This window comes from Venturia canescens, chromosome 8 (assembly GCF_019457755.1).
Source record: "Venturia canescens isolate UGA chromosome 8, ASM1945775v1, whole genome shotgun sequence".
NCBI classification, from domain to species: domain Eukaryota; kingdom Metazoa; phylum Arthropoda; class Insecta; order Hymenoptera; family Ichneumonidae; genus Venturia; species Venturia canescens.
The window spans coordinates 10,368,701-10,390,928 of NC_057428.1; the positions used below are offsets into that span (position 1 = coordinate 10,368,701).

Here is a 22,228-nt window from a genome sequence, read left to right on the forward strand (position 1 = left end):
TGCCCCGCGCGTCATTATTTCGAGAGTCTTTGTCGTTAACGATAAGAATCGTACGGCGTGCAGCCGAGAACTTAACTCGTGCGAGTTTCTCGCCCGAATGTGAAATATGATAAAATAAAAAGACGTCAGCAGCACGAGAGAACGCATATAATGTAATAACCGGAAGCGCCCACGCTACCCTCGGACGCCATTATTTAAATGAGCTCCGCATCCATTAATTAGATAATTAGATTTAATTAAGAATAGAAGCCAAGTGAGCGAGGAGCCACGGAGCTGCGAGTTTCGCGTGCTATCCTCGCAACCACGAGTATTTCTCGATCTTGGGGAGGCCACGATGGAACTCGAACAATAACAATAATCGCGAATAATAAATAAATCATAATAACAACGACGACAACTGTTGTTGTGTGTTGATTATCGGGGTCGCCCATCCGGCTTCGTTACGTTACCAAGGCCTCGGTGTGCGTTAGGGTCACTTCGCCGTGCTCTCTTTTGGTGGGAAAAAAACCCTTTGGACAGGTTGCAATCTCGTTGCAAGGAAAAATAATACAATCGAATGGAGTTTCATTCCCCACGCGATTAAATCGCGACTGAGAATGATCTGGAACAGGCAATAATGATTAACTTCGATTTTCAGGTGACGCACAGTACAAACCATACGTCACTGGGGAACCGGAAATTCGATGCATCACTCTGGACGGCCAGGAAGACTTTCTCATAATCGCCTGCGACGGACTGTGGGACTGCGTCACCGAGAACGAGGCCGCGACGCTTGTCTACCGGCATCTCTACTGGAACCCATGTGAGCATGAATTTGTAATAAGTTTCTTCTGGTTTTGTTGTCTCGGCGGCGAACAACAGGTCTCAGTATTGCTTTCGCAATAGCTTGAGAACTGTTCTTGTTTATTTTTTTTGTGTCTTCTTCGTTAATGCGTTATTTTGTTTGATCTCAGGACGTTATACGGATAATTGCGAAAATTTTGCGCAACGATGATTTCTCCATGATGTTTAGTGGGATTTGTCTTGCGCTAGGGAATAAAGAAATAAGAGCAATAGAGAAATCGTAACGCTTAACCGAAGCCTCGTCGGTCTTTAGAATCGCCGGGGTGTAAATCGGAAGGGAGCACGACGGAGGAACTGCCGATTTCTCGATGAGAATACCCGAAGGTCCATTCACTCGCTCGTCTTGGACTCACCGAGTCGGCTGTGCAACGGAGTTATCCCGAGACGGCACGTGCCGCCGTGGAACCTGACTCACATCCTTCGCATTCTTTGTCGCAGCCTCCCTCCCTCCCGCTTGCCCCAGCGCGATAAACCGACCGAATTTATGCACGTTTGACGATCATTTTCGCGTGAGTGACTCAAGAGTGCCTGTCAAATCAGTGTCAAGCTTAATATTTCTGATCGAAAGAGTTCGCCGCGAGATAAGAGGCCGCGAGAGGATAATTGCGCTTTTCGTTGTAGCCCCGGACTCGCGGCCCTCCAGCGGTAAGTTGCTCCTCAAATGTTCCTACCGATTTTTTCACTCGCTGTGACAAAATCGACTTTATCATCCATCGCCTCTTTTTCTCTTTGCTCTCCGCGTTTGTGTTGCTTCGGGCTCGCCCAACGTGTGACGTCCGGAATAACATTCTCTGAGATAAATTTAATGAGAAAAAAAGAAAAATAGTAAATGAGATAAAGCAGTGGGCGTGGTATTCAGCAGACTGAGGACCGAGCGTCCTTCAACTCGCGCTCGATTGTGAGTGTGCATGCGTCTTGACAATTTCAAATGCCATGCTCTTCTTTTTCTTCCGTGCACCGTTTTCTCTGTTTTCCTCTTTTTTCAGTGCCAGACAGCTAAACACTCCCGAGCACTCGCAAGAAAAGTAATACGCAACGTAAAGGGAAGCTTTTGGATTTTCACTCGAGTCTATACCACCGTGACTTATGCGTGCCATTTTTTCCACACGTAAAGCGAAATTTATTCTCTCCTCGTCAGAGAAGCGCTCCACTACCGGTAATTATTCGCTCGTAAATCGTCATTTGTCTTGAAAGAAGAAGAAGAAGAAGAAGAAGAACGCTCGACGGCCCTCGACCAGGAACCAGGAGCTAGAAACGACACGGCCGATGTCGAAAAAGGGGCCGAAGAATAAGTACGAGAAGAGCGCCTCCTCAAAGCTCGAAGATCCTCTTTAATCGAGAGATTCGAGAAAAGTAACGCAGAAGGATGATCGCGATACGTTTCAGTCTTGAGAACATCTGGCTCCTTCGCCTGCAGCTCGTCAACGGGAGAGTGAGCGAGAGAGCGAGAGAAAGAGAGAGAGAGAGAAAAAAGCAGCGGAGCGCAAGAGCGCCTGGCAACAACGAGTCAACTCGCGCGCGCCTCGAGCTCCGTGATCTCTCGCTGCTTAAAAATATCCCCCCATCGTCAAAGCATTTAAAAGAAAGAAAAAGATGGCAAAAGTAGCTGAAGCAAGACCGGGTCGATTATTCAAGCGAGACCTTATCTGTCGGGGCAAATATCTCGAAAGAGGAAACAATCGTCGTTTGGATCCTACTTTTTCATCTATCGAACCGTCCAGAGTTTGAGAATCACTGTCTCAAGTACGATATGAACGGAGAGAGTGAGACAGAAAGAAGAAAAATTGAGTCCTGTGCAGGCGAACTTCGGGACGAGGATCGACGAATCGAAGCACGCGACCCTTGGGTGAATCGTTCCAAGGACGAGAACCTTCCACGAGGAGTTGCAACGAAGATGTTACATTTTTCCTCCGATCACGGTCCAATGACGAATCTTTCGAGGGAGAATATAAAAAAGATGCTTATCTCCTGTGCCCTACCGTTCGAGGGCTTTTTCGCGCGTTTCGTCTCCTCCCTCCGAAGCTATAATAGGAAGCCGATGGAGAGGGCAAAACATCCGAGTTCAAGGCGAGAAAAAGAGAGAGAGAAAGAGGAATAAAATGAGAGAAAAAAACGAGGCAGCGCCAGTATTTGCGACGCGCCTCGCCCAGTTTCCTCCCCTCAAGGATAATAATAATTCGAGACGCGTGTCACGCACGCATACGAACATCGCGAGCACCGGAGGGCGAGAGAAAGAGAAAAACATAAAGCCAGAGAGATCCTACAGAAGGGTTTACGACTGGAGGATCGTACGAAAGAGCGGCTCGTTAACCGTTTAAATATTCCGAGAGCACGAGCATTTCGTACGATGACGAAAATAATGATCGAGTGTACGGAGCTTCGTTCCAATAATTCATTACCCGAATGTAACACTCACTTTCGTAATCGATCCCCGTTTCATTTATCATTTTATTCGTGAGAATCGAAGAAAGGAGTTTATCGATTGGCAAATGAGAAAATGTATAGTCGTGATTACTCGTTTCCTCCGTTTCTCCATTTACGTTGAAACTCTTTCGCAACGCAGATGAATTAACGATAAACTCGTAAGTGGTGTGCTCGATCTTCGAGGCGAAGCGCCACATGTCGTACGCACCTTCGAGCTTTCAATCTTTATCTCCTTCCCTCCCCCCCCCCTTTTTCTTCTATCCTCGTAATCAATTCTCTCCTTTCCGTTGTCCTGCTAGCGACAAACACCGTTATAATCCCGACTAATTAACAAAGTTGGTCTTGTACGTAAAGTGCGTCGACGAGGATGAGCTTTCACGGCGTGTGCAACAACGACCAACGGTTTCACGACGCCTTTTTTTCTTTCCTTCACGTACACGCACACACAGACTAAATGAAGCCAGCGAGAGAGAGTTTTAATTATAGCACCGTCTCATGTACTCGTGCGCGAGTGCGACCAGGAGAGAAAGAGAGAAATCCCCGCTCCTGTCACTTTCCTCTCTCTCTCTCTGCTTCTTTTTCTTCCATATTATTTCCCATGCTACATATCCACGCATAACCGCGGATGAGTCAGAGGCGCGAGCGTTCTCCATCCATTTCGCGGGACGACTCGAGAATGAATTTCATTTTCGGACAAGATGTTTCCTCGGCCTGGCAACCAACCGGCTCAACCGACAGCGACGAATATCCCAAGTTATTTTCACACCACGTGCCTGCTTCTTCCATCTATTTCTCCATTTTCACTCGGTCCCCCCTCGGAGCGAGCTACGCAACGCGAATTCCTCGGTGCTCTATGTCGCATGCGACAGAGCAACTGACGATCCACTTGTTGGGAAAAGTCATCTCGCCGAGTCCAGCGGTCGCACATTTGTGTGACATTGTAGACTCGGAAACTTCCTTCTCCCTCCTTTCCTTCCTTTCTTTCTGCTTTTTAATCCTGTTTTTCTTTTCTTTTTCCAGGTGCTTAATGAGTACTTTTGGCAGGAATAGAACGAAGCTCGCTCCAACAGAGATTTATCGGTGGCAGAGATATTCTGTTAGCTCCTAGAAGTAGTAAAAGCAAGATCGTAAACGGACGAGCGCGTCGAACATCCGTGAGAATCTTCGTTTTACTTTATTTCTTCTTCTCCTCGCAATCTTTTCGTGGCTATCTGTGGACCTTTAAACTATTTCTCCGCACCTCTGTGTGCGTGTGTGTGTGTGTGTAAGTGCATCGTCGTGCGGGTCTATCTTTCGTCCTCGCTCTCTCTCGCTCGTTGCTGTCCGGAAATAGAGCGACACTGACCTCGCGCAACGTCGTCTGAGATTCTCAAGCCTGAGAGAGCGAGAAGAAGCGCGTGCCTATTATTACGAAGCTCCGTGTGCCCTCGACCTTTTATTTATCGACGAGGGTACCACGATTCAATGGTCAAACGACTCGGAACAATGGGAATTTGAAAAAAGATCGGAGATTATTCGCATTTCAATTTAATACATGAATTTTTCGTCTTTTTTAGAGGAACGATTCGCCCCCCGGGTGTAGGAAGATTATGCGAGATATTCAGGATCGGGAAAGCATTGCGTGGAATATCCTTCCGCCGGTATCGCCGTCTCTTTCGTTCGAGACGAGACTCGAGGCTTGATGAAAATGATGAAAAGGCCTGCCAGCGAACCCCGAGCGTTGTACACCCACCAGCGGAGCTAGACGGATCGATGAGTTCGTCGGACGAGTAATCCTCTCTTCCTCTTTTCTCATTCCTCCTCCTTCCTCGTTTTTCGAGGAGGCTCTATCCGAAGCTCTCTCTCTCTCTCTCTCTCAGACGGCTAAAAACTTTGTATCGTTTTTCACGGACGCGTCGTGAAGGAAAGAGAGAAGAGGAGCGAGGGATCGATGGAGGCGAAGGAATCTGTCGTCGCTTGCAAATATGCTCGGATTTTATGAAAAGGACGATTTTCGTGGCCTCCTTCGAGCTCGATTCTTCGGAGCCTCCGACTTGCACGAAGCGGAACAGTGTCGGAGGCCGCTTCGGCAGCTGTTGTCACTCTCCATCATTTTTTTCTTATTTGCTTCGAGGAGAAAGAGGTGGAAACGGAGTCGGTGATGCATTCAACTTGCTCTCTCTCTTCCATCGATGCTTAACCCTTGTACGAGAGCCACTGAAAGCCACTGAACCCGCCGCCGCCGCCGCCGCCGCCTCCTCGTGCATTTTTCCTTCTCTCATTCACCTCTCGCTCAACACCAACGATCCGTTCTCTTTCCAATCGACTCACGATTCGAGTTCTATCCTACAAAGGAATATCGAGTTTTAACCGAGACTCTTCCTCCTGCCGTTCCCCTCGAAAATTTCTAGCCCACGTTACAAAACACGCTCGGAAAGTGCAGCATCGAAAAGTCATAGCCAATCTCTCTCTCTCTCTCCCCCACTTCTCTTCCTTCTCTCAAACCTCTGTACTTGCTTATTCTCCAATTATACCGTGAGTCAGCCGACAAGCTCTCGCCGCCATTAAAGATAGATCGTTATCGTATCCACCAAAGGCTCTTTCAGCTTCGATACAATACACCCTAGAAACCAAAAGGAATATCGAGAGAAAGAAAATATAATAAAAAAACAAAAAGGCTAAGGATCGAGGAGATGGAGGAAGAATCGTTTCACGCCCACGTTCCTTCGAGTGCGTTACTTCATTACAAATACCCGTTGGCTCGGTTAATCCGAGTGGTGGTGGTGGGGGCATAAGGTGCGCTCTGCCCCTCTATCGAACAATACAATCATCGTTTCTCTCCCTCTTTATATATTACGTTATTAATCGTCTTTGTTGCAACTTTGGTGCTCAAACTTTGTTGCTTTCTTTCGGAACATCGATTATGGCGTTTCTTCTTCTTTTGCCTTCCAACTCGTTGTGAGAAACGAAATTTGAAGAACCTTCGTTTTCGAACATCTGGTTATTTCGTTCGGGGCGATGACAACTCAGTCGTAAACACACGTTTAAAAACTCCCGAAAAAAAAAAAACAACGAAACTATGCACATTTCTCGCACGAAAAAAATCATCGCCAGCTCCAAAAATATCGCTCGGTATTCGTGTCCGAAGGATTCAGATTTGCGTGATGCTTTACTTTGGAGAACGTCGCTTCTCAAAATTCGGAGTATTTTTTTTAAAAAATCGACAATTTTCGTGCTTCTTCCACGTTGTGTGAGCTTCGAAAAAACTTCTAAAAAAAATCTTGAAAAAAAAACTTTCAAAAGGAATGCACAAAAATGAGTCTTGCCGCATTGTTTTTATAATTTAATGAACATTTAGAGAAACTTTGCAGAAAGGATTCGGCCAGTGGAGATTAAGATCAGAGAACAGGAAAAAAAAATATAAAAGTTTCGTAACGAGAGCAGAAAAGAGGAAAAAATTTGGAATCAACACACGTTCAATTTTCAACTGATAATTGGGCCAACAGGATTTTCAATTGGCAATGAAGCGCAGTGAAGCGAGGAGACGACGAACGTCGAAGGACAAGTCCCGGCGAGGCGGTTTAAACTCCTCGAAGAGCCTCGCGTATGAAAACAGTCGGTGCCAGACGTTTTCTCGAAGCTGATTCATTCCCAAGGAATGCGCAATGAGGCAATTTTTTTCAGGCTCATTTTTAATCCTTCTCCGCGTCGCCGGGTTTCTCTTTCTCTCTTGCTTGACCGAACGGAGTAGCGAGCCAAGAGTATCGAGCGAGAAATTTGTACGCGAGTGAGCGATTCGTGTCAATAGCTGAGGGGCCGCTCGATTCGCTTCCATTTCTGACGGCCCGCCGAGACGAGCGCTTATCCGGAAGTTACGTCACGTCGTAAATCTTGGGACGATTCGTTGCTGGAGATGAACGGGGAATCGAGAAGGACTGAGAGAGAGAGAGAGAGACGACGACGCGAATCATGTGGACGAAAATCCGAATGGGTTAAAAATAAAAGGATGCATAAATACATGATAAAGAATGAGGAAGTTCGGCGGGGTGACTGGTCGACGCCCACCGGTGCACAAACTCCTACGTACCTAAGCAAAATGCACAGACAATTTGTATGTCGCTGTATTCTTCGGATAACGTGCATGCCCAAATATACAATGTATGGATCGTAGAGAGTACAGTAAGTTGTTGGCTTTTTCAGAGTCTCTCATGCATATGGAAATCGGTATGGAAGGGGGCGAGAACGCGTGTGTGTCCTGAGAGGAGAAGAGCGCGGAGGTGTATGTGGCAAATGATCCGGGGAACACGCCTCGTGTAGTACAGCAGCCGGAGCGATCGCGACGGGGGCGAGGAACACACGAGCAAGAGAGAAAACCGTCGGAGAAAACAAAATTACCAAGATTCGTATCGTTTTGAGGAACGACTTTCCGAATCTTCGAGGAGGAGGAGAAAGAGTTTCGCTGGATATTCCGGGACCTTGAAACGCGTAACGTATCAAGAAAGAAAAAAGCAGCGATGATGAATCGAGGGAGCGAGAAAGAGGGGCGCGAAGAAGAAACGGTGTGTGACCACATGAAATGACCGAGTGGTGGAAGGGACGAGTGAGAAAGAGAGAGAAGGAGAGGCTGGTGGAATGGACGGGGGTGGCGTGAGTCACGTAGGAGTAAGAGCGAACCGCGCGCGGCTGCGTGCGTGACGGAACTCGCTGTCTCTCGCCGGCAGTTGATCGCGAAACTTCGCCACGCCCGTAACTCCCCGTTGTTACTCTTTTCTCGTTTATATCTGACGTTTCCTCGTGGTTGCGGTGCGGTGGAAAAGGACTCGTTTCTCGGGACCTTGCGCGCGCGGTGCGCTTCTCCCTCAATTTTATTTTTCTCCTCCATTGATATTCGTCCTGAAAAAAGTGTGTGAGAAACCTCCGTCTACGGAATACTCTCGTCGTTACTTGGAAACCCACGATACACACACGGTACGATCCTCCGGAATCTATTGTAGCGAGCTAAAGTAGCGAGCATTGGTGATGGATTTTTTTCTCTTTCCCGCGTTTTCATTCGACAAGTTTACAAACGAAAATAGCTCCGAGTCAGATTAGAGCTTCTTTGACATTTGTAACGAATGCGTGGGATGAGCGACGAAAAAAAAGCGTGGAAATTGAGAAAAAGCTGATCATGGGATCCTTTGATTTTTGAAAATTCATTAGTGTTCGATGGACTCTCGGTTAGTCACAGATGTCCCGGTGACTCGTTTTGGTTAGTCATTCTCAGCGTTATCGATTTTTGTTTTGGGCAAATACATAGGTAAAGCCGGCCGGCCGGCGAAATAGCAGACAAGGCTTTGCTGCGTGTATGTGGATATGTGTGACAGCTGGCACGCGACTCGAACGAGCCACCTGGCTTTGCGACGAGACAGCGCACTCGAACGAACCGACCCACCCACCCACTTTTGCCTCATTTCTTCGTCTCGGTGATGATTATTTTGCCGAATATTTATCGCCTCCTGTGGATTCTAAAAAGTTGATCTACCCGCGAAGGAGACTCGAGAGGTTCATTGTCCGTTTTGTGATAATGGAGTGTTCGTCGGAGGGGGAGAAGGAGAGTAACCGTAATACAATATTTCCTTGTAACTCAATGCCCAGGCTGGTGCTCGAGACAGAGAGAGAGAGAGAGAGAGAAAGGAAAGAAAAAGGAAGAGAGAGAGAGAGAGAGCGGGAGGGACACTTGGATGAACACGTCAGGACGTATGTTCGTTTCTTGTATAATCATACACTCTTTGCGTAAGGAGAACATGGAAGATACTCGAGCGTTATATTATACGCAACTCGTTCGATTCATAAAGAATAACACATTTTTCCACGCCAATTATTGTGAACGTTGAACATTTCGTTCAATGAAATCTCGAAAAACGTTTTTTCAAGGCATTTGACATCCTCATCGAGCATCATTATTTTTCAACGACTCGAAAGATACTTTTATTTCCGTTATAAATATAGTAGGCAATTCCCGAATAACTGTAACGTCAGAGTTACAGTAATTGTAGAAGATTTGAAGACTCTGATGACAGTGATCGCAAGCACATCGCAACGCATCGAGTGAATATTATGTCGGAAAAGTTAGGAGGGGTGGGTTGAGTCGAGTCACGTGAAATGACACGCAACGATGAGATCGGATGAGATTTTCCCCCTTGTATCTCTCATAAAATATATTGACATGGTATTAGGGGTGTTGGCTCGCACGAGTCGTAGCCCTCCGTGATGAGAAAGTGGTTAACAGGTTCAAGCGAGCCAACAAAAGCAATAAAACTGTTGGCTGACGCACGCGACTCGTTTTTCTCCTCGGGACGATCCCTCGCTTTCGATTAGGGTGGAGCCCCCGTCTGTACAGTCGCCCCCGCCGCTGCCCATTTTCCTCTCTAGTTCGCACAACAATCAACACAACCGCGGATTCCTCATCGCTTTGTATTTTCTTAGGGATTTGTTCGTCCCTCTTACGATTACTAATTTAGCCTGTTATTCTTCTTTATTATTTTCTTCATTTTTATTTTCGTCATCTTCACAGCTCTCGGCAATTCGATGTACGATACTTTGTTCAGCGAGGGAGAGAGATCAACCCCGGGATCGTGATTCATGTCTCCGCGAAGGAGCGGAGAGCCTAAGAAACTGGAAGATAAGAGAATCTTCGAGTAGCATCGTCGGACGTGCGCGAGTGTGCGTCTTGGATAGCTCTCGATAAGGTCATTCGCGGGGATGGTCATGCACGAGTGAGAGAATCCCGAGCTTATCTTCGGGCATAAGGGCACTCTCGAGATTCATTGCTAAACGGAATCGTTCGCAAGAGGATTCGCGATTTATGGGGCACGCAGCTGCTTCGCAAATTGCGAATTTCATCGAGTCGTCTCTCGAGAAATGAAGTGTATACCACTCTTTTTCAACAGCCTCGAAGCTCGAGCCTTCAAACGAATAATGAGAGGAATTGAAAGCGACGAAAGCGCCCCGACGACCGAGGAAAGACAAAGATTCCGCGTGGAATTGTCGCCGGCAAATGGAGAAGAACGGGCGCGATGAGCGGGAATGAAGAAACGAGAAAACACGAGGATGACAATTAACGAGCGGGCTATGGAGCATCGTGGAACAGAGTCACTGGAGCGCACGGGTTCTCTCTCTCTCGCTCGCCCGCTTCCCCCCGTCAGCTACTCCCGAGGAGAAACGTCTCTGAGAGGGGAGGGAAATAGACGAGAAGAAAAAGAGGAAGAAGAAGCGACTATCCCAGAAATAGAGAGGCCTTAAGAAGAGGAAAGAGGATTTATTCTCTCCTCGTTCTTTGTCCCGTGGTGGCGTACGGTGATGAGTGTTCGAGGTCAACGCACCTAAGTCAGCCAACGTAGCCATTCCGTACGATCGTGAAACCGTTTCGTTGCCTCCTGGAGTAACTAGCAACGAATGGATGAACGATGCTCCCTCGCTCTCGTACATCGTGTTAATGGCACGTACATCACGTACCCGGGCAGCGAGAGCCTCGCTAAGAATCTTCTTTGGAATCTTACCACTTGACCAGAATCCTGCTACGGGGTAGAAGGATAAATATCGATCGAGAAATCATCTACACTCAGCTGGCTCGGATTGAGCCAACTTTTTTTTCGTACCACACAGAATCTCGAGGGAAATTCAATACGATTACGAAGTTACACCTGCTCCTGCAGCAGAGAGAATATTTTTCATATTTTCTTTTCCCCTCGATTATCTCCTGAATAAATTCATATGCAGGGCACTACGCGTAACCGCGCACAGCGTTGCGGAGTCGAGTAGTTGGAACGGCTCGTGCGATGCTTCGGAATCATTATTGAGCGTTCCTACGAGCAAACGAGAAAGGGAGAAACTCCCTGTGCGATCCATCTTTGAAAACGGATACGAGAAAAGGGAGTGTCCACGGGATGAAAACTGGGATTGAAGACCTCGCAATAACGGTCATCGTATTCCGTTGCTTCATTTCCTTCCTTCATTTCCTTCATGAGAAGGCTATTTAACCGAAATTGCTAGTCGATTTCACAGGGATAATTGCTCGCTCGAAGCTCTAACGAGGTGGAGAACAATTTGCTAAATCCCCCGAAGCTGTCTGGCTCCCCTCCCCATGTACATCACCGTGAAACGCGATTTGTCATGCAAATTTCAAAGAGTTGTCTATACCTGCAATACCGAATGTACCAATGTTCTCGTGTCTAAGCGATTCATTTATTTATAAAATTATTCATTTCGTTGCAGACGATTACGGTTCAACGAGTCAACGGCTGGTGGAGTACGCCAAGAATCAGGGCTCGATCGACAATATAACTGTCATCGTCGTGTTCCTCGCGACTCCAAGACAAATAGCCTCGAGGTCAACGTACGGAAATCCCCTACTCGCGGATGTTCAAATGAACAACATGGAGCCTGACAATCGATATCTATCGAACGCGAATGGACAATACGACGTGAATTCGGCGTTCGTAAAGCAGCAACAGCCAACGGGTAACAATGGTTCCTCCTCCGATATGACGATGGAGGATCAGTACGGGAATTATAGCAATAAATCGAGCAACGGTAGTAAGGGTCACGAGAACGGTGACGATCAAGTTGCCGATTACAACCGCGAAGGGGAGGAGGAGGACGACGAGGAGGAAGAAGAGGAGGAGGAGGAGGAGGACGACGACGACGACGACGATCTCGGGCCGGAAACTGACGTTGACGCGGTCGATGATGTTTCCGAGCCGGTACCAGCCACCCTCGCCGACGTCTCGCGACAGCTTTTCACCGATAAGCCGGATCCTAGCGAGCTATGTCGGAGCGACGAGTGCATGGACGAGGATTCTTCACCCTCGCCAAACCTCGCAACCCGTGAGTCTCTTTTGTCCATAGGGAATAACAGAAGAAGAAGAAGAAGGAGAAGAAGGAGAAAAAAACGAAAAAACAAAAATACCTGTCGACCATCCGTTATAACTACGACCGGTTCTTTCACGCTTCGCCAAGAGCCTCTCCGCGCTGACTTCCCAAGCAGCGCCCTTCTCCCATTATCTCTCTTCCTCTCTTACATACGTTTCATAATTTGCGATAGAATAATTCACCGATAATTCCAACACGTACCAGCGCTTCTTTATCCTTTAAATTCTTCCTTCTTTTCTTTCGTATCTCTGCTCACGCTGCATATCGATACGGCATTGAATGCTCGCGGACGAAACAGAGGGAGAGAAAGAGTGGGACGTTTTTTTTCTCCTGTACGCTTGAACAAAGTCTGCGGATCGTCACGCTCCGCTCTCACGAGCCCTTCCGCTCTTCCATCCTACACTAGTTCTCCATTCCCCCTCCCCTCGCTCCCTCTTTCAATTCTCTTACTCGGTTTGCATAGTGCTCAAAGTTCCCCAAACCAAAGTTCAACACCACCCAAATTTCCCATCATTATTTAAACACGTGACGACTCTCTCGACTCGATCGATCCAGGGAACAAAAACTTTTTTTCTTCCACTCCTTCTCGTTGAGTCATCATTTTTTTTCCCCTATTTTCTTCACTCGATCGCCATTCCAGTACTCCGAGCCCCGTAGAGTTAAGAAAAATGGCAGTTTTGCTCGCATTGAATGATCGAAATTGTTACATTTAGAAGTATGTTCCAGCGAGGTTGTTTCGCGATGGCCGAGTTTGTGAAAAGTTTTTAGCTTTCACCGGCTTTGTGCCAGTCACTGCACTTCCTGCACTGATTGTTCTCCTTCTCCTCTCACTCGGTGTACCTACCCAGCCGTACATATTCCTGCTGCGGTGAATCAGACCAGATTCCACCGACTCGCTTACTCCTTTTTCCATACAACCATCATCAAGCAGCATATCGTCTTTTCCATAAAAACGCTTTATTCAACGTGCACTATCTCGCTCCAACGATCGTACAACGATCATCCCCACCTCCCCACCTACGCATAATTGCCAATTAATCACTACTCAATTATAATTTACCGGCGAGAAAATGTGCGCGATTTTTCGTGTCTTTTCAACGCCTCCTGGACTCGATACACGGCCTGCTGAAGATCCTCCCCTCCCAGGGCTACATACCATTCATGCCATTCTGTACTTTCAGAACAACTATATTTTTAATTAGCTTGCACTGCCTATTCGTTAAGGGGAATCATCAATACTGAATTTTAATTAACGATAACTCGACGCTCGATCAGTTTGAAATTTATGATTATCGAATCTCGGACGGTTCTACGCCCGACAGAATGTTTCTTTTCAATGGAGAATCCTATTGGGGAGCTTCAAAAATTAACACGTTTTTTTTTCATTACTTGTTTCATCAAATTTTTCGATTGGCATACAAATTTTTGCTTATTATAATTCCAGACTTTTGGTGGATGAAGATGCCACAAAATGTCGAAAAATATTGATTCGATTTTCGGAGTAGATTCGAATCGACTTTCACTCATTTGAAATGTGAGAGGAAAAAAATTCGGTAATGAAAAATCGTCGTAAAATTTGAGGATTTTGATTGACACTTGGAATTTTTGCTAACTGCTGGAAATTGATTTTTCTGTGTCATGAAAAGGTTCGAAAATGTCTAAAAAATAATTAATTATTTTTGTTTTTGAAAAACAGCAATTTTCAAAATGGATGACGAGTTGAAATCACAGCTGTGAAAAAAGACTTGAAATTTTTCTAAAACATTGTTTTCCAAAAAATTAAAAATGTCGGATAAGATTTTTCAGAGTGAAAAATACTTGAAAAATTTACTCCGAATTGTTTAATACTTTTTTATATGTTTACGTTGAAACGTAGATGAGCCGTAGAGGCTCATGGGAATTAGCCCTAATTCGGTATTCCCTCGAATTATTTTCGTTAAATATGCAGGATCAGCTCGATGATTCAATCCCGTTTAAATTCGCCGCGGAGAATGCGAAGCTCAGTATTGGTCGGGTTCGCGCTCGCGCACGACTCGCGTAGTGAAAACATTCGCTTTCTCGTGTCCAATCGGTAGCCGCTGTAGAGCCGAGATTTTGGTGTGGTGGGGATTTCGGCGGTTGACCCCCTCCCGTCAAGAGTTGAGAGTTTCTCACGCAGTTGCACAAGGACATTTTGCTGCGGCTAACATTTGTTAACTGCGTTCGATAGAAAGACACAAAAATAAATAAAAAGGTGACGAAATTGGGATATTTGCCGAGGCACCGTTCAAAATTATTATAATCAACGAGTACGAGTGTTTTTTTCGGTCGGAACGAGCGCGAGAACGACCAAAAGGCTCGTACGATTCGTGATTCGACCGGCGACGAGGCTTCTTTTTTTGTTTTTATTTTTCGGGACCTTAAAGTGCTCGCTCAGGACAACTACCGTTTCCCGAAGAGGTACGTTCCAACTCCAATCCCGGTTTTCTCTTTTACCCGCTTTTGCTTTCTCTTTCCTCAACCTTTTCGTGACTCGTCGCTGGTGCGATAATATTTTCGAAAAATGGATATTTTCCTCGCCGGCCGGCGGATCATAATCTTCGATGTAAAACACGCTTCGCGACCTCGCGCGCCTTCCACACCCTTCGCAACTTTTGAATTTCGAACGTTGATTAGAGATAGTGCCGCCCTTTCTTCTCCCACCCACACACCGCGAATGGTCCCAAGAATTTCAAAATTAGTCGATGATCTCATTACTCGATGAAATCACCGTAGCATCGACATAATTAAATGCGTGCTGCTTCTTCAAATCTCGCTCAGCCTCGAGGGCTTGAAAAAATCTATGACAATTCATCCGTCACGCGCACAAACGATGTGACGAATTATTTTTTCACGGAGCGTGTGATTTTTCGAACAATTCCCCAGCAGTCGGCCTGTCTCCGAGGACATTTTTTCAAAAACTCCCCCGAAGCCCATGTTAACTGTCTTAATTTGACAATCGCTTATCCTTATCAAAGTTTCTGCCTCGAAATTCAACAAAACACACGTTCGAGGTTATGGTCCGATGCGAGTAACAGGTCAAGCTGAAATCGTCGTTTGTTTTCACCGTCGTGTCTCTCGCGTAAGCTCACAGCTACGAAAGAGTTAATTGGATATTGACGCGCCCCTTTGAGCCGGCTTAACATCGAACTTGAGCGAATGAGCTCATTATGACGCGAGGCCTTTTTAAAAACATGCGAGTCTCGAAATGATTCAGGTCCGGGAGTCGGGCGACGAAATAACTAAAAATCTCGATCGGAGAGCTCGACGTTTCGCAAACTCGAAACGAAAATACCGAGAGGAATATTATTCTTTCAGCCAAGAGTCCGAGCATTAAAATTATTTCGTAACCCCCAACACGCAGGTATCTCGGTGACTCACTTCGTGCTGTCGTGTCAGCAGTTGCACCGAGCCGTCGTAATTCCGCGATCAGAACGTAATCGGAGGAAGAAAGAAATCTTTCGTTCTCGGCAAGACCGAATCGAGCCTTTTCTCCCGTTAGAACGGGATCGTCGTCGCAGCATTTTTCAAGCCCCTTATCTCTCGATTTCTCGTGACAATTCTACTCGTCAAGACAAATAAAATTTTCCTCGAGCAATTAAACCGCGGATGAAAGGAATTCAAGGCGTTGAATAATCGAGAAAAATACAAATCGGAGGTGTATTCTCGAGGAAATAAGCGTAATAAGAAATCGTGGACAAACCGGGCCTTGAATAGCGGTAGCAGCGGAGTGTGAGACTCCCGTATAAAATTAGCTCTGCCCGGCCTCCTGTGCTGGCCTGTGCATGCGTGTGGCTTGCGTGCGGCCGCGCGGACGGGGCAGCTCGTGTGTATGTACGTGCTGGCTTTTGGACCTGACCGATGTCTGGCTGCGATGCCTCGAAAATCTCGGTGCGCGCGTTCAGCCTCGTAAATGTAAAATCTTCTCTTTATTCGAACGTCGAAAACCGCATTAAGAGAAAGAGAGAAAGGGAGGTCTCGAGACATTTGTAGCACGTGACAAAGCGTGCACACCCGTTGTAAGAGCAGTGCGCGTTTCGTCTAAGATAAAATAATAAAAAGGGGAGAAAATGTAGAACAAGAGGAACGCGAGGGCTGCTCGAAAAGATACGGAGCGATTAAAAAAGTGGATTTTTCTACGAAGGAGCGTGTTGGCCCTTCGGAAAATAAACGCCGAAGCGTTTTTTTAATTGCATCCTTCCCCGCACAAAAGCAAAGGGACTGACGAAAATCTCGGAATTACGCTGGAATATATTCGTGCGGCAATATTTCTTGAGTCAAAAGGAACGACGAATGCGCTGAGTGCAAGAGCCGGGAATGAGAGCGTGGGTCGATCGTGTCTTGGCCGTATTTTTAAAATTCATTATTTTGTTTTATTCTCGCTCGCTCCGAGTTCGAAACTCGTTCAGCCGCGCGTGTGGTGTGCGCCTCCGCAAGAGGTTAGCTGTATTTTTTCGAACGGCGCTCTCTACGGAGAGAACCTCGAGGTTCTTACTATCGCACCTATAACCGCGATTCCCCGATGCTTACACCCGCTGAATATTAATTTACAAGCGAGTGCAAAGTTGCCAGAAGGATCGAATGCCTGTATACTTGTATGTTTGTTTAGCGCACTCGCACTCGACGTTCGTTTGTCAGACGCTTGTGCCATTAAACTGCGCGAGTCTGTCACCTAACGCCGCTTCGATATTATACGCGAGCTCCAGTCTGTTGCTACACGGACGACAGGTGGGCGGTAACCCGAGGATCGATATTCGGGGCCGTTCGCATTTTCCTCAGTGGGGGAATATCTTTCTTTCTCTCTCGCCCCCCTTTCACCATTCTCATCCTCCTCCCGTTCCTGTCTAGGATCTCCCAGGTGCACTTGATCGCTGCAACGCATCTCGCGCAGAGCTCACGATAACCGAAGATTCGTCCCGGAGTCGTATTCACTCTTCCCTCATCAATTTTTATTTCGTTCGATTTAAATGGCTTTGTTGGCTTTACAGAAACCCAAAAGCGATCAGTGATCCCTGATGCGGATAATGTAGCGGACAGCGAAGACTCCGAGGACGAGTGGAATTATTATCGCATCGATCCCAACAAGGAAAAAGCCGACGTCGAGGAGGCCGGTGCTGCAGGTTTCAGTCCCGTGGCAAAAACCGGAGACGAGCCACTCGAGAAAAGCACCGCCGGGTCAGAGCCCAGGGAACGCGAGGAAAAATCACTCGAGACTGCCGATAACGCTGCGGGGGATTCGAACAGCGATTCCGAGGACAGCGCCCGAGAAGTACGGGCCAACGTGCTTACTGAATCTGAGGTAAGCACTCCGGAGCCGGGGCAGTTTTTTAATTGCGCGCGATAAGCGAGTGGAGAATCACTAGGAAAATTTGGTTTCGCAGATAAGCGCCGTAACTCATCCGCTCGAAACGAGCCTCGCGCCGAAAGACCTCGAATCCGACAGCGAAGAGGAAAAGCTCGACGATCACATGGAGAAGAAGATCCGTGACGAGGAGGGAAAGAAAGAAGCCGATGAGGGAAGCAACATGGACTTCCAACTGAATCCTAACGCCGCAGAATTCGTTCCCGTCTCCCCGACTCTCGTGCCGATGAGAATAGGCAACGACGGCTTCATCCCTGGACCACCACTGAAACAAACACCGCCCATGGACGACATGACAATGCCCATGAGAATGTGTCTCGACAAATTAATCGCCGGTTCACCCCTCAAACAAACACCACCCATGGACGATATCCTCGTTCCGAGCAGATGCGATTTCGAGAACGAAATACGTAATCGTCCCCACGAAATCGAGGAAAAATCATGCGCGAATGGTGAACTTTTCGAAAGTGATGACGCGACCGCGGCTATCAGCGCGTCAGAGAAACCTCCCGTTATGGAAGAAGCTTCGGCCCTTAATCTCGATGAATCGGAAGTCTCCTCGACCAAGGCAGAATTCGGCGACGAGTCGAGTTATCTCATGAGCGGTGGATTTCACAAAACTGACACTTCCAATTTCGATCGTTCTTTCACCGGTTCTTACAGCGAGTTCGAGGATTCAACGATCGTCGATCCAATGACTAAATCTTTTGGTCCCGGTGACTTCGTTGCTCTTGGTAATCCGGTTGATTTGAACGCCGTACACGACCTCACGGACGCGGATCTCATGCTCGACGAGGGTCAAGTCTCCCAACCGGCTGACGGTATAATCGAACAATCTGAAAAGATTGAACAAAACAATCGTAGGAATATAGAAATTGATACGGAATTGGAGGAGGTTGATCAATCACAGATCGATCCTTTCGCCGAGTCTCAATCCAACCATCTTTTGGATGCTGGTCCGTTGATGCTCGATATTCCTTCTTTCAGTGAAACACCCACTGATTCCGGAGTTCAAGAAAACGCACCAATTTCTCATTCAGATTTCGATTTTACTGAGCCAAAAGTTTTGGACGTGCAGCCCGAAGTGGAGGAAACTCCGGTCGAAAACGCTCCCAGATTCGACGAGTTCGAATCGAACGAACCAACCTCCACCCTCGTCCCCGAAGTTCGCGCCGAAACTGACGTTTCTTCGAAATTGTTGGAAATGGACCTGGAAGATCGCGGCTCTCAGGATTGTGGATTTGAAAAATGCAACGAAAAATGGCAGAATGAGTCGGAGGCGAACGAATGCACGGCAACGGGGGTCGGCGAGGAACCAATTAAACAATTGTCGTCTACCGCGTTTCAAGAGAATCTCACCGGCGAATCTGACCTCTTACCCGACGAACACCATTCGGCTGATGTATCCAATACATTAGAATCTCACGAGACGAAAGAAAGTACAGAGTTTCACGAAGATTTTTGCACTAAGGAAGACGCAGTTACGTTGCAAGCGTCTTTTATGCACAATCCGTTAGACCTCCATGTCGTAACGTCCGCGGTTGCAGAGGATAATGTTATACTCGAGGATGACTCATTTCGAGCGAATTCCGAGATACCAAAGGTTCCAGAAAGTCCGGATGTCGCTGTATCACCGCTGATCGACGAAAGACCAATCAATTCATTTAACCAAATGGACTTGGTCAGTTTCTCGCAGCCTCAGGAAGAAGAAGAAAGATTGCCCTCGGCAGAAGAGCATTTGTCAGAACAGAAGAATTCTTTGGAGGACGAGAGCCCATTTGAGTGTGTTGCTACCGAAGAAACGGCCGACGTTTCAGCCGGTCTCAAGCTATCGGAGTCTCTTCAAGAATTCACAGGGCTGGAGCAACAGTTAAACCCGGAAAAAGTGAGCAACGGTTTGGTCGAGACTCACGATAATTTGATGGAAGTTAGTAGTAGTAATCCACCAGCGGAAACGTCCGCGCCAGAAGAGCCAGTTCCACCGCCGGCATCCGAAGAGATAGAGAAGAAAATGAGCGAATTAGCGATCGAGACGGAAACGGAAGCGATCGAAGAGAAGCTCGAGTCGACGGAAAAAGCGAATAACGCTGACGCAGTGTTGGGAGCGAGCGTAGTAGCAGCTGCAGCTGTTGGAGCAGCGAGCGTTGCCGCCGCTACAACGACAGCCCCAAAAACAACGAAAGGAAAACCCGCTGGAAAAGTCCCTCCAAAAGTTGGTTCAACGAAATCCGGAGCCGCTGGCAACAAATCGACACCGACGTCTCCGACGAAGCCTTCGGCAGCCCGAACATCGAGCGCGGTTGGAGCCGCGAAAAAAACTGCTGCGACGTCGCTGGCTGCGCGTCCAAACAAATTAGAAACTGCTGGAAAAACGAGCGCCTCGGCTAGCCCGAGCGCGAAATCGAGCGTCACAACGGCTCCGAAAAATACAGTGAAAGCGGCGGCTAAGCCGACCGGACGTTCCCTCGCATCGACGGGAACAGCGACCTCCGCGACCGGACTCAAAGCCAAACCAGCCACTTCCACAACGAAATCAACAGCTCCCGGCGATAAAAAACCAACGAGCAACGGAGACGCCACCAAATCATCTCTCTCGACGACTAGCAAAGTATCTTCAACGAATACGAGATCCGCCCCGGCAACGAAAACTCTGAAATCATCGACAGCAGGCAGTGTCAGAGCAAACGGTACGGCAACGACGACCACAACAACGACAGCATCCTCGGGCGCGAGTTCTAGGCCCAAGACAGCTTCGACAACTGCAACAGGATCGTCGAGATTAACTAGCAAAACAACGACGTCAACAGGAAGCACTGGCACAACGACTCAAAGGCCGAAAACCGCCCCTGCAACGGGAACATCCACTGCTTCCAGTCACACAACTAAATCACGTTTAACAGCAGCGACTAAATCTCCCATCACAGAAAAACAAATAAAGGAAACAGCCAACAAGCAAATTTCGTCGTCTCGCACAACCACGACGTCAACGAGCACCAAATCGAGCCGAGGCACAGCAAATTCTTCCACAACGAGACGCGTCACCGCTACGAAAAGCAGCACCTCGAGCAACGCGACTACGAACAATACCGCAGCACCGGCCATGCCACCGCCAATTAAAAAGCCTGGTTCGGTCTCCCGGCTCGCATCGGCTGCTCCCAAAAACCCGACAACCAACGGCAAAACCAATTCCTCGAAGAGCAGCTCCACGACCGTTAGCAAAACCAAAGTCGTTGTCGAAAACGGCGTTTCCAACGCGGAACAAGACGTTCTCGTTGTAACTTCCACAACTGCGACAGAGACGACGACGACGACGACGACCATGACGAATAATAGCAACGAGGAAGACGTCCCAAAGAAGGATGTCTCGCCCATCGAACCAACGACCGACAATCAGCTCATCGTAACAGCCGATTGAACGTGAATAAACAAAACAAACAAAAACGAAAAGAAAAATTTAAGAATCCCCGCAAAATGGCGCTCGTAAATCTCGTTAAAATTACGATATAGCTTTTTATAATAATTGTACGTTGCACCGATTGAACGGGGGAGAATCTTTCCCATTCTCCTTGCCCCCTTTCGTGCGGATAAAGCAAAGGAACAAACGGTTACAGATTTAAGGTCATTCGATATTGATACGTTGAATTATTGGCAAATGCAATGTCGGTCGAACGCTTGTAGCGCGATTACTATATGCCCATTGGAATGACGGTAAGGAACAAGAAAAATTACGAGTACACTCATTTATTGTCTCATTCTTCTTCTTCTAAACTACTTCGACTATATTTTATTTTGGACTTTCCTTTCTCTCCTTTTTTTTTTAATTATATTTACGTAGATTAAAAATAATATATGAACATGTATCGAATGAAAAATTCATCAATATTTAGAGGGAGACCAAGAGGGGAAAAAAAAAGAAAAGAAAAATAAAATAATAAATCGTATTAGCATTATGCGTATTAGTAATGTCGCTTCGATTGCTTTGGGTTGTGCTGCAAAGTTTTATCGAAATACTTAATTCGACTATGAGACACAAAAAGAACGATCATTCGGAATTGAGAGTAGCTAAGGAGACAAATGGGAAGAGAAACGTTGAAAGTGAGTGAAAGAGCGAGACGGATCAAAGAGAGCTTTTGAACGTTTTTTTTTTTCGTTGTGTAAATAAGCCGAAAATTGGTTTTTTTTTTCTATTCTAAATAGTAATTACAAACTAATAAATTACTCGCGTATGTTTTCGATGTTGAAACGTGAGGAGAATAGTAAGGGAAAAAAAAAGAAGAAAAAAAAACGAAGCTGACCGCAAGATTTGTGTGGTGCTCTCCGTAAGCCGGTGTGTTGCGTGGTGTGTAACGACGAAACGAAGTGAAATTAAAATGGATAGATCCGATGTTCGCGGACCAACGGATGTCCGGCAATCGGGGTCGATCAGTTTTAATCCGTCGCAAAGAGAATGAGAGGGAAACACAGAACGTGAGCTAAACGAGACAGAGATGGAATGAATGGAAATAGAAAAGAAAATAAAAAAAACAACAAAATAAAAAACTTGAAAAAAAAAACTGCTTCATCGTGAAAGAGTCGTCAGTATATATGATTATTACAAGTTAAAATAAAAACAAAAACAAACGACACAAACGAAACTGAACGTTTTCTATATTTTTTAATTTTATATGTGCATTATCTAATTGACAAATACAA

At 46.7% G+C, this 22,228-nt stretch overlaps 1 protein-coding gene across 1 annotated transcript in view; it reads left to right on the plus strand.

Annotated features, from left to right (window-relative positions):
• Nucleotides 1-22,170, plus strand: part of LOC122415365 (serine-rich adhesin for platelets-like) — a 29,454-nt gene extending 7,284 nt beyond the window's left edge. The window contains exons 7-10 of the mRNA XM_043427450.1: nucleotides 638-802; nucleotides 11,500-12,111; nucleotides 17,163-17,473; nucleotides 17,556-22,170. Of these exons, the coding sequence (XP_043283385.1) occupies nucleotides 638-802; nucleotides 11,500-12,111; nucleotides 17,163-17,473; nucleotides 17,556-20,951 (4,484 nt within the window). The 3' untranslated portion in view covers nucleotides 20,952-22,170. The remainder of the gene's footprint in view (nucleotides 1-637; nucleotides 803-11,499; nucleotides 12,112-17,162; nucleotides 17,474-17,555) is intronic.
• Nucleotides 22,171-22,228: the final 58 nt, after the last annotated feature.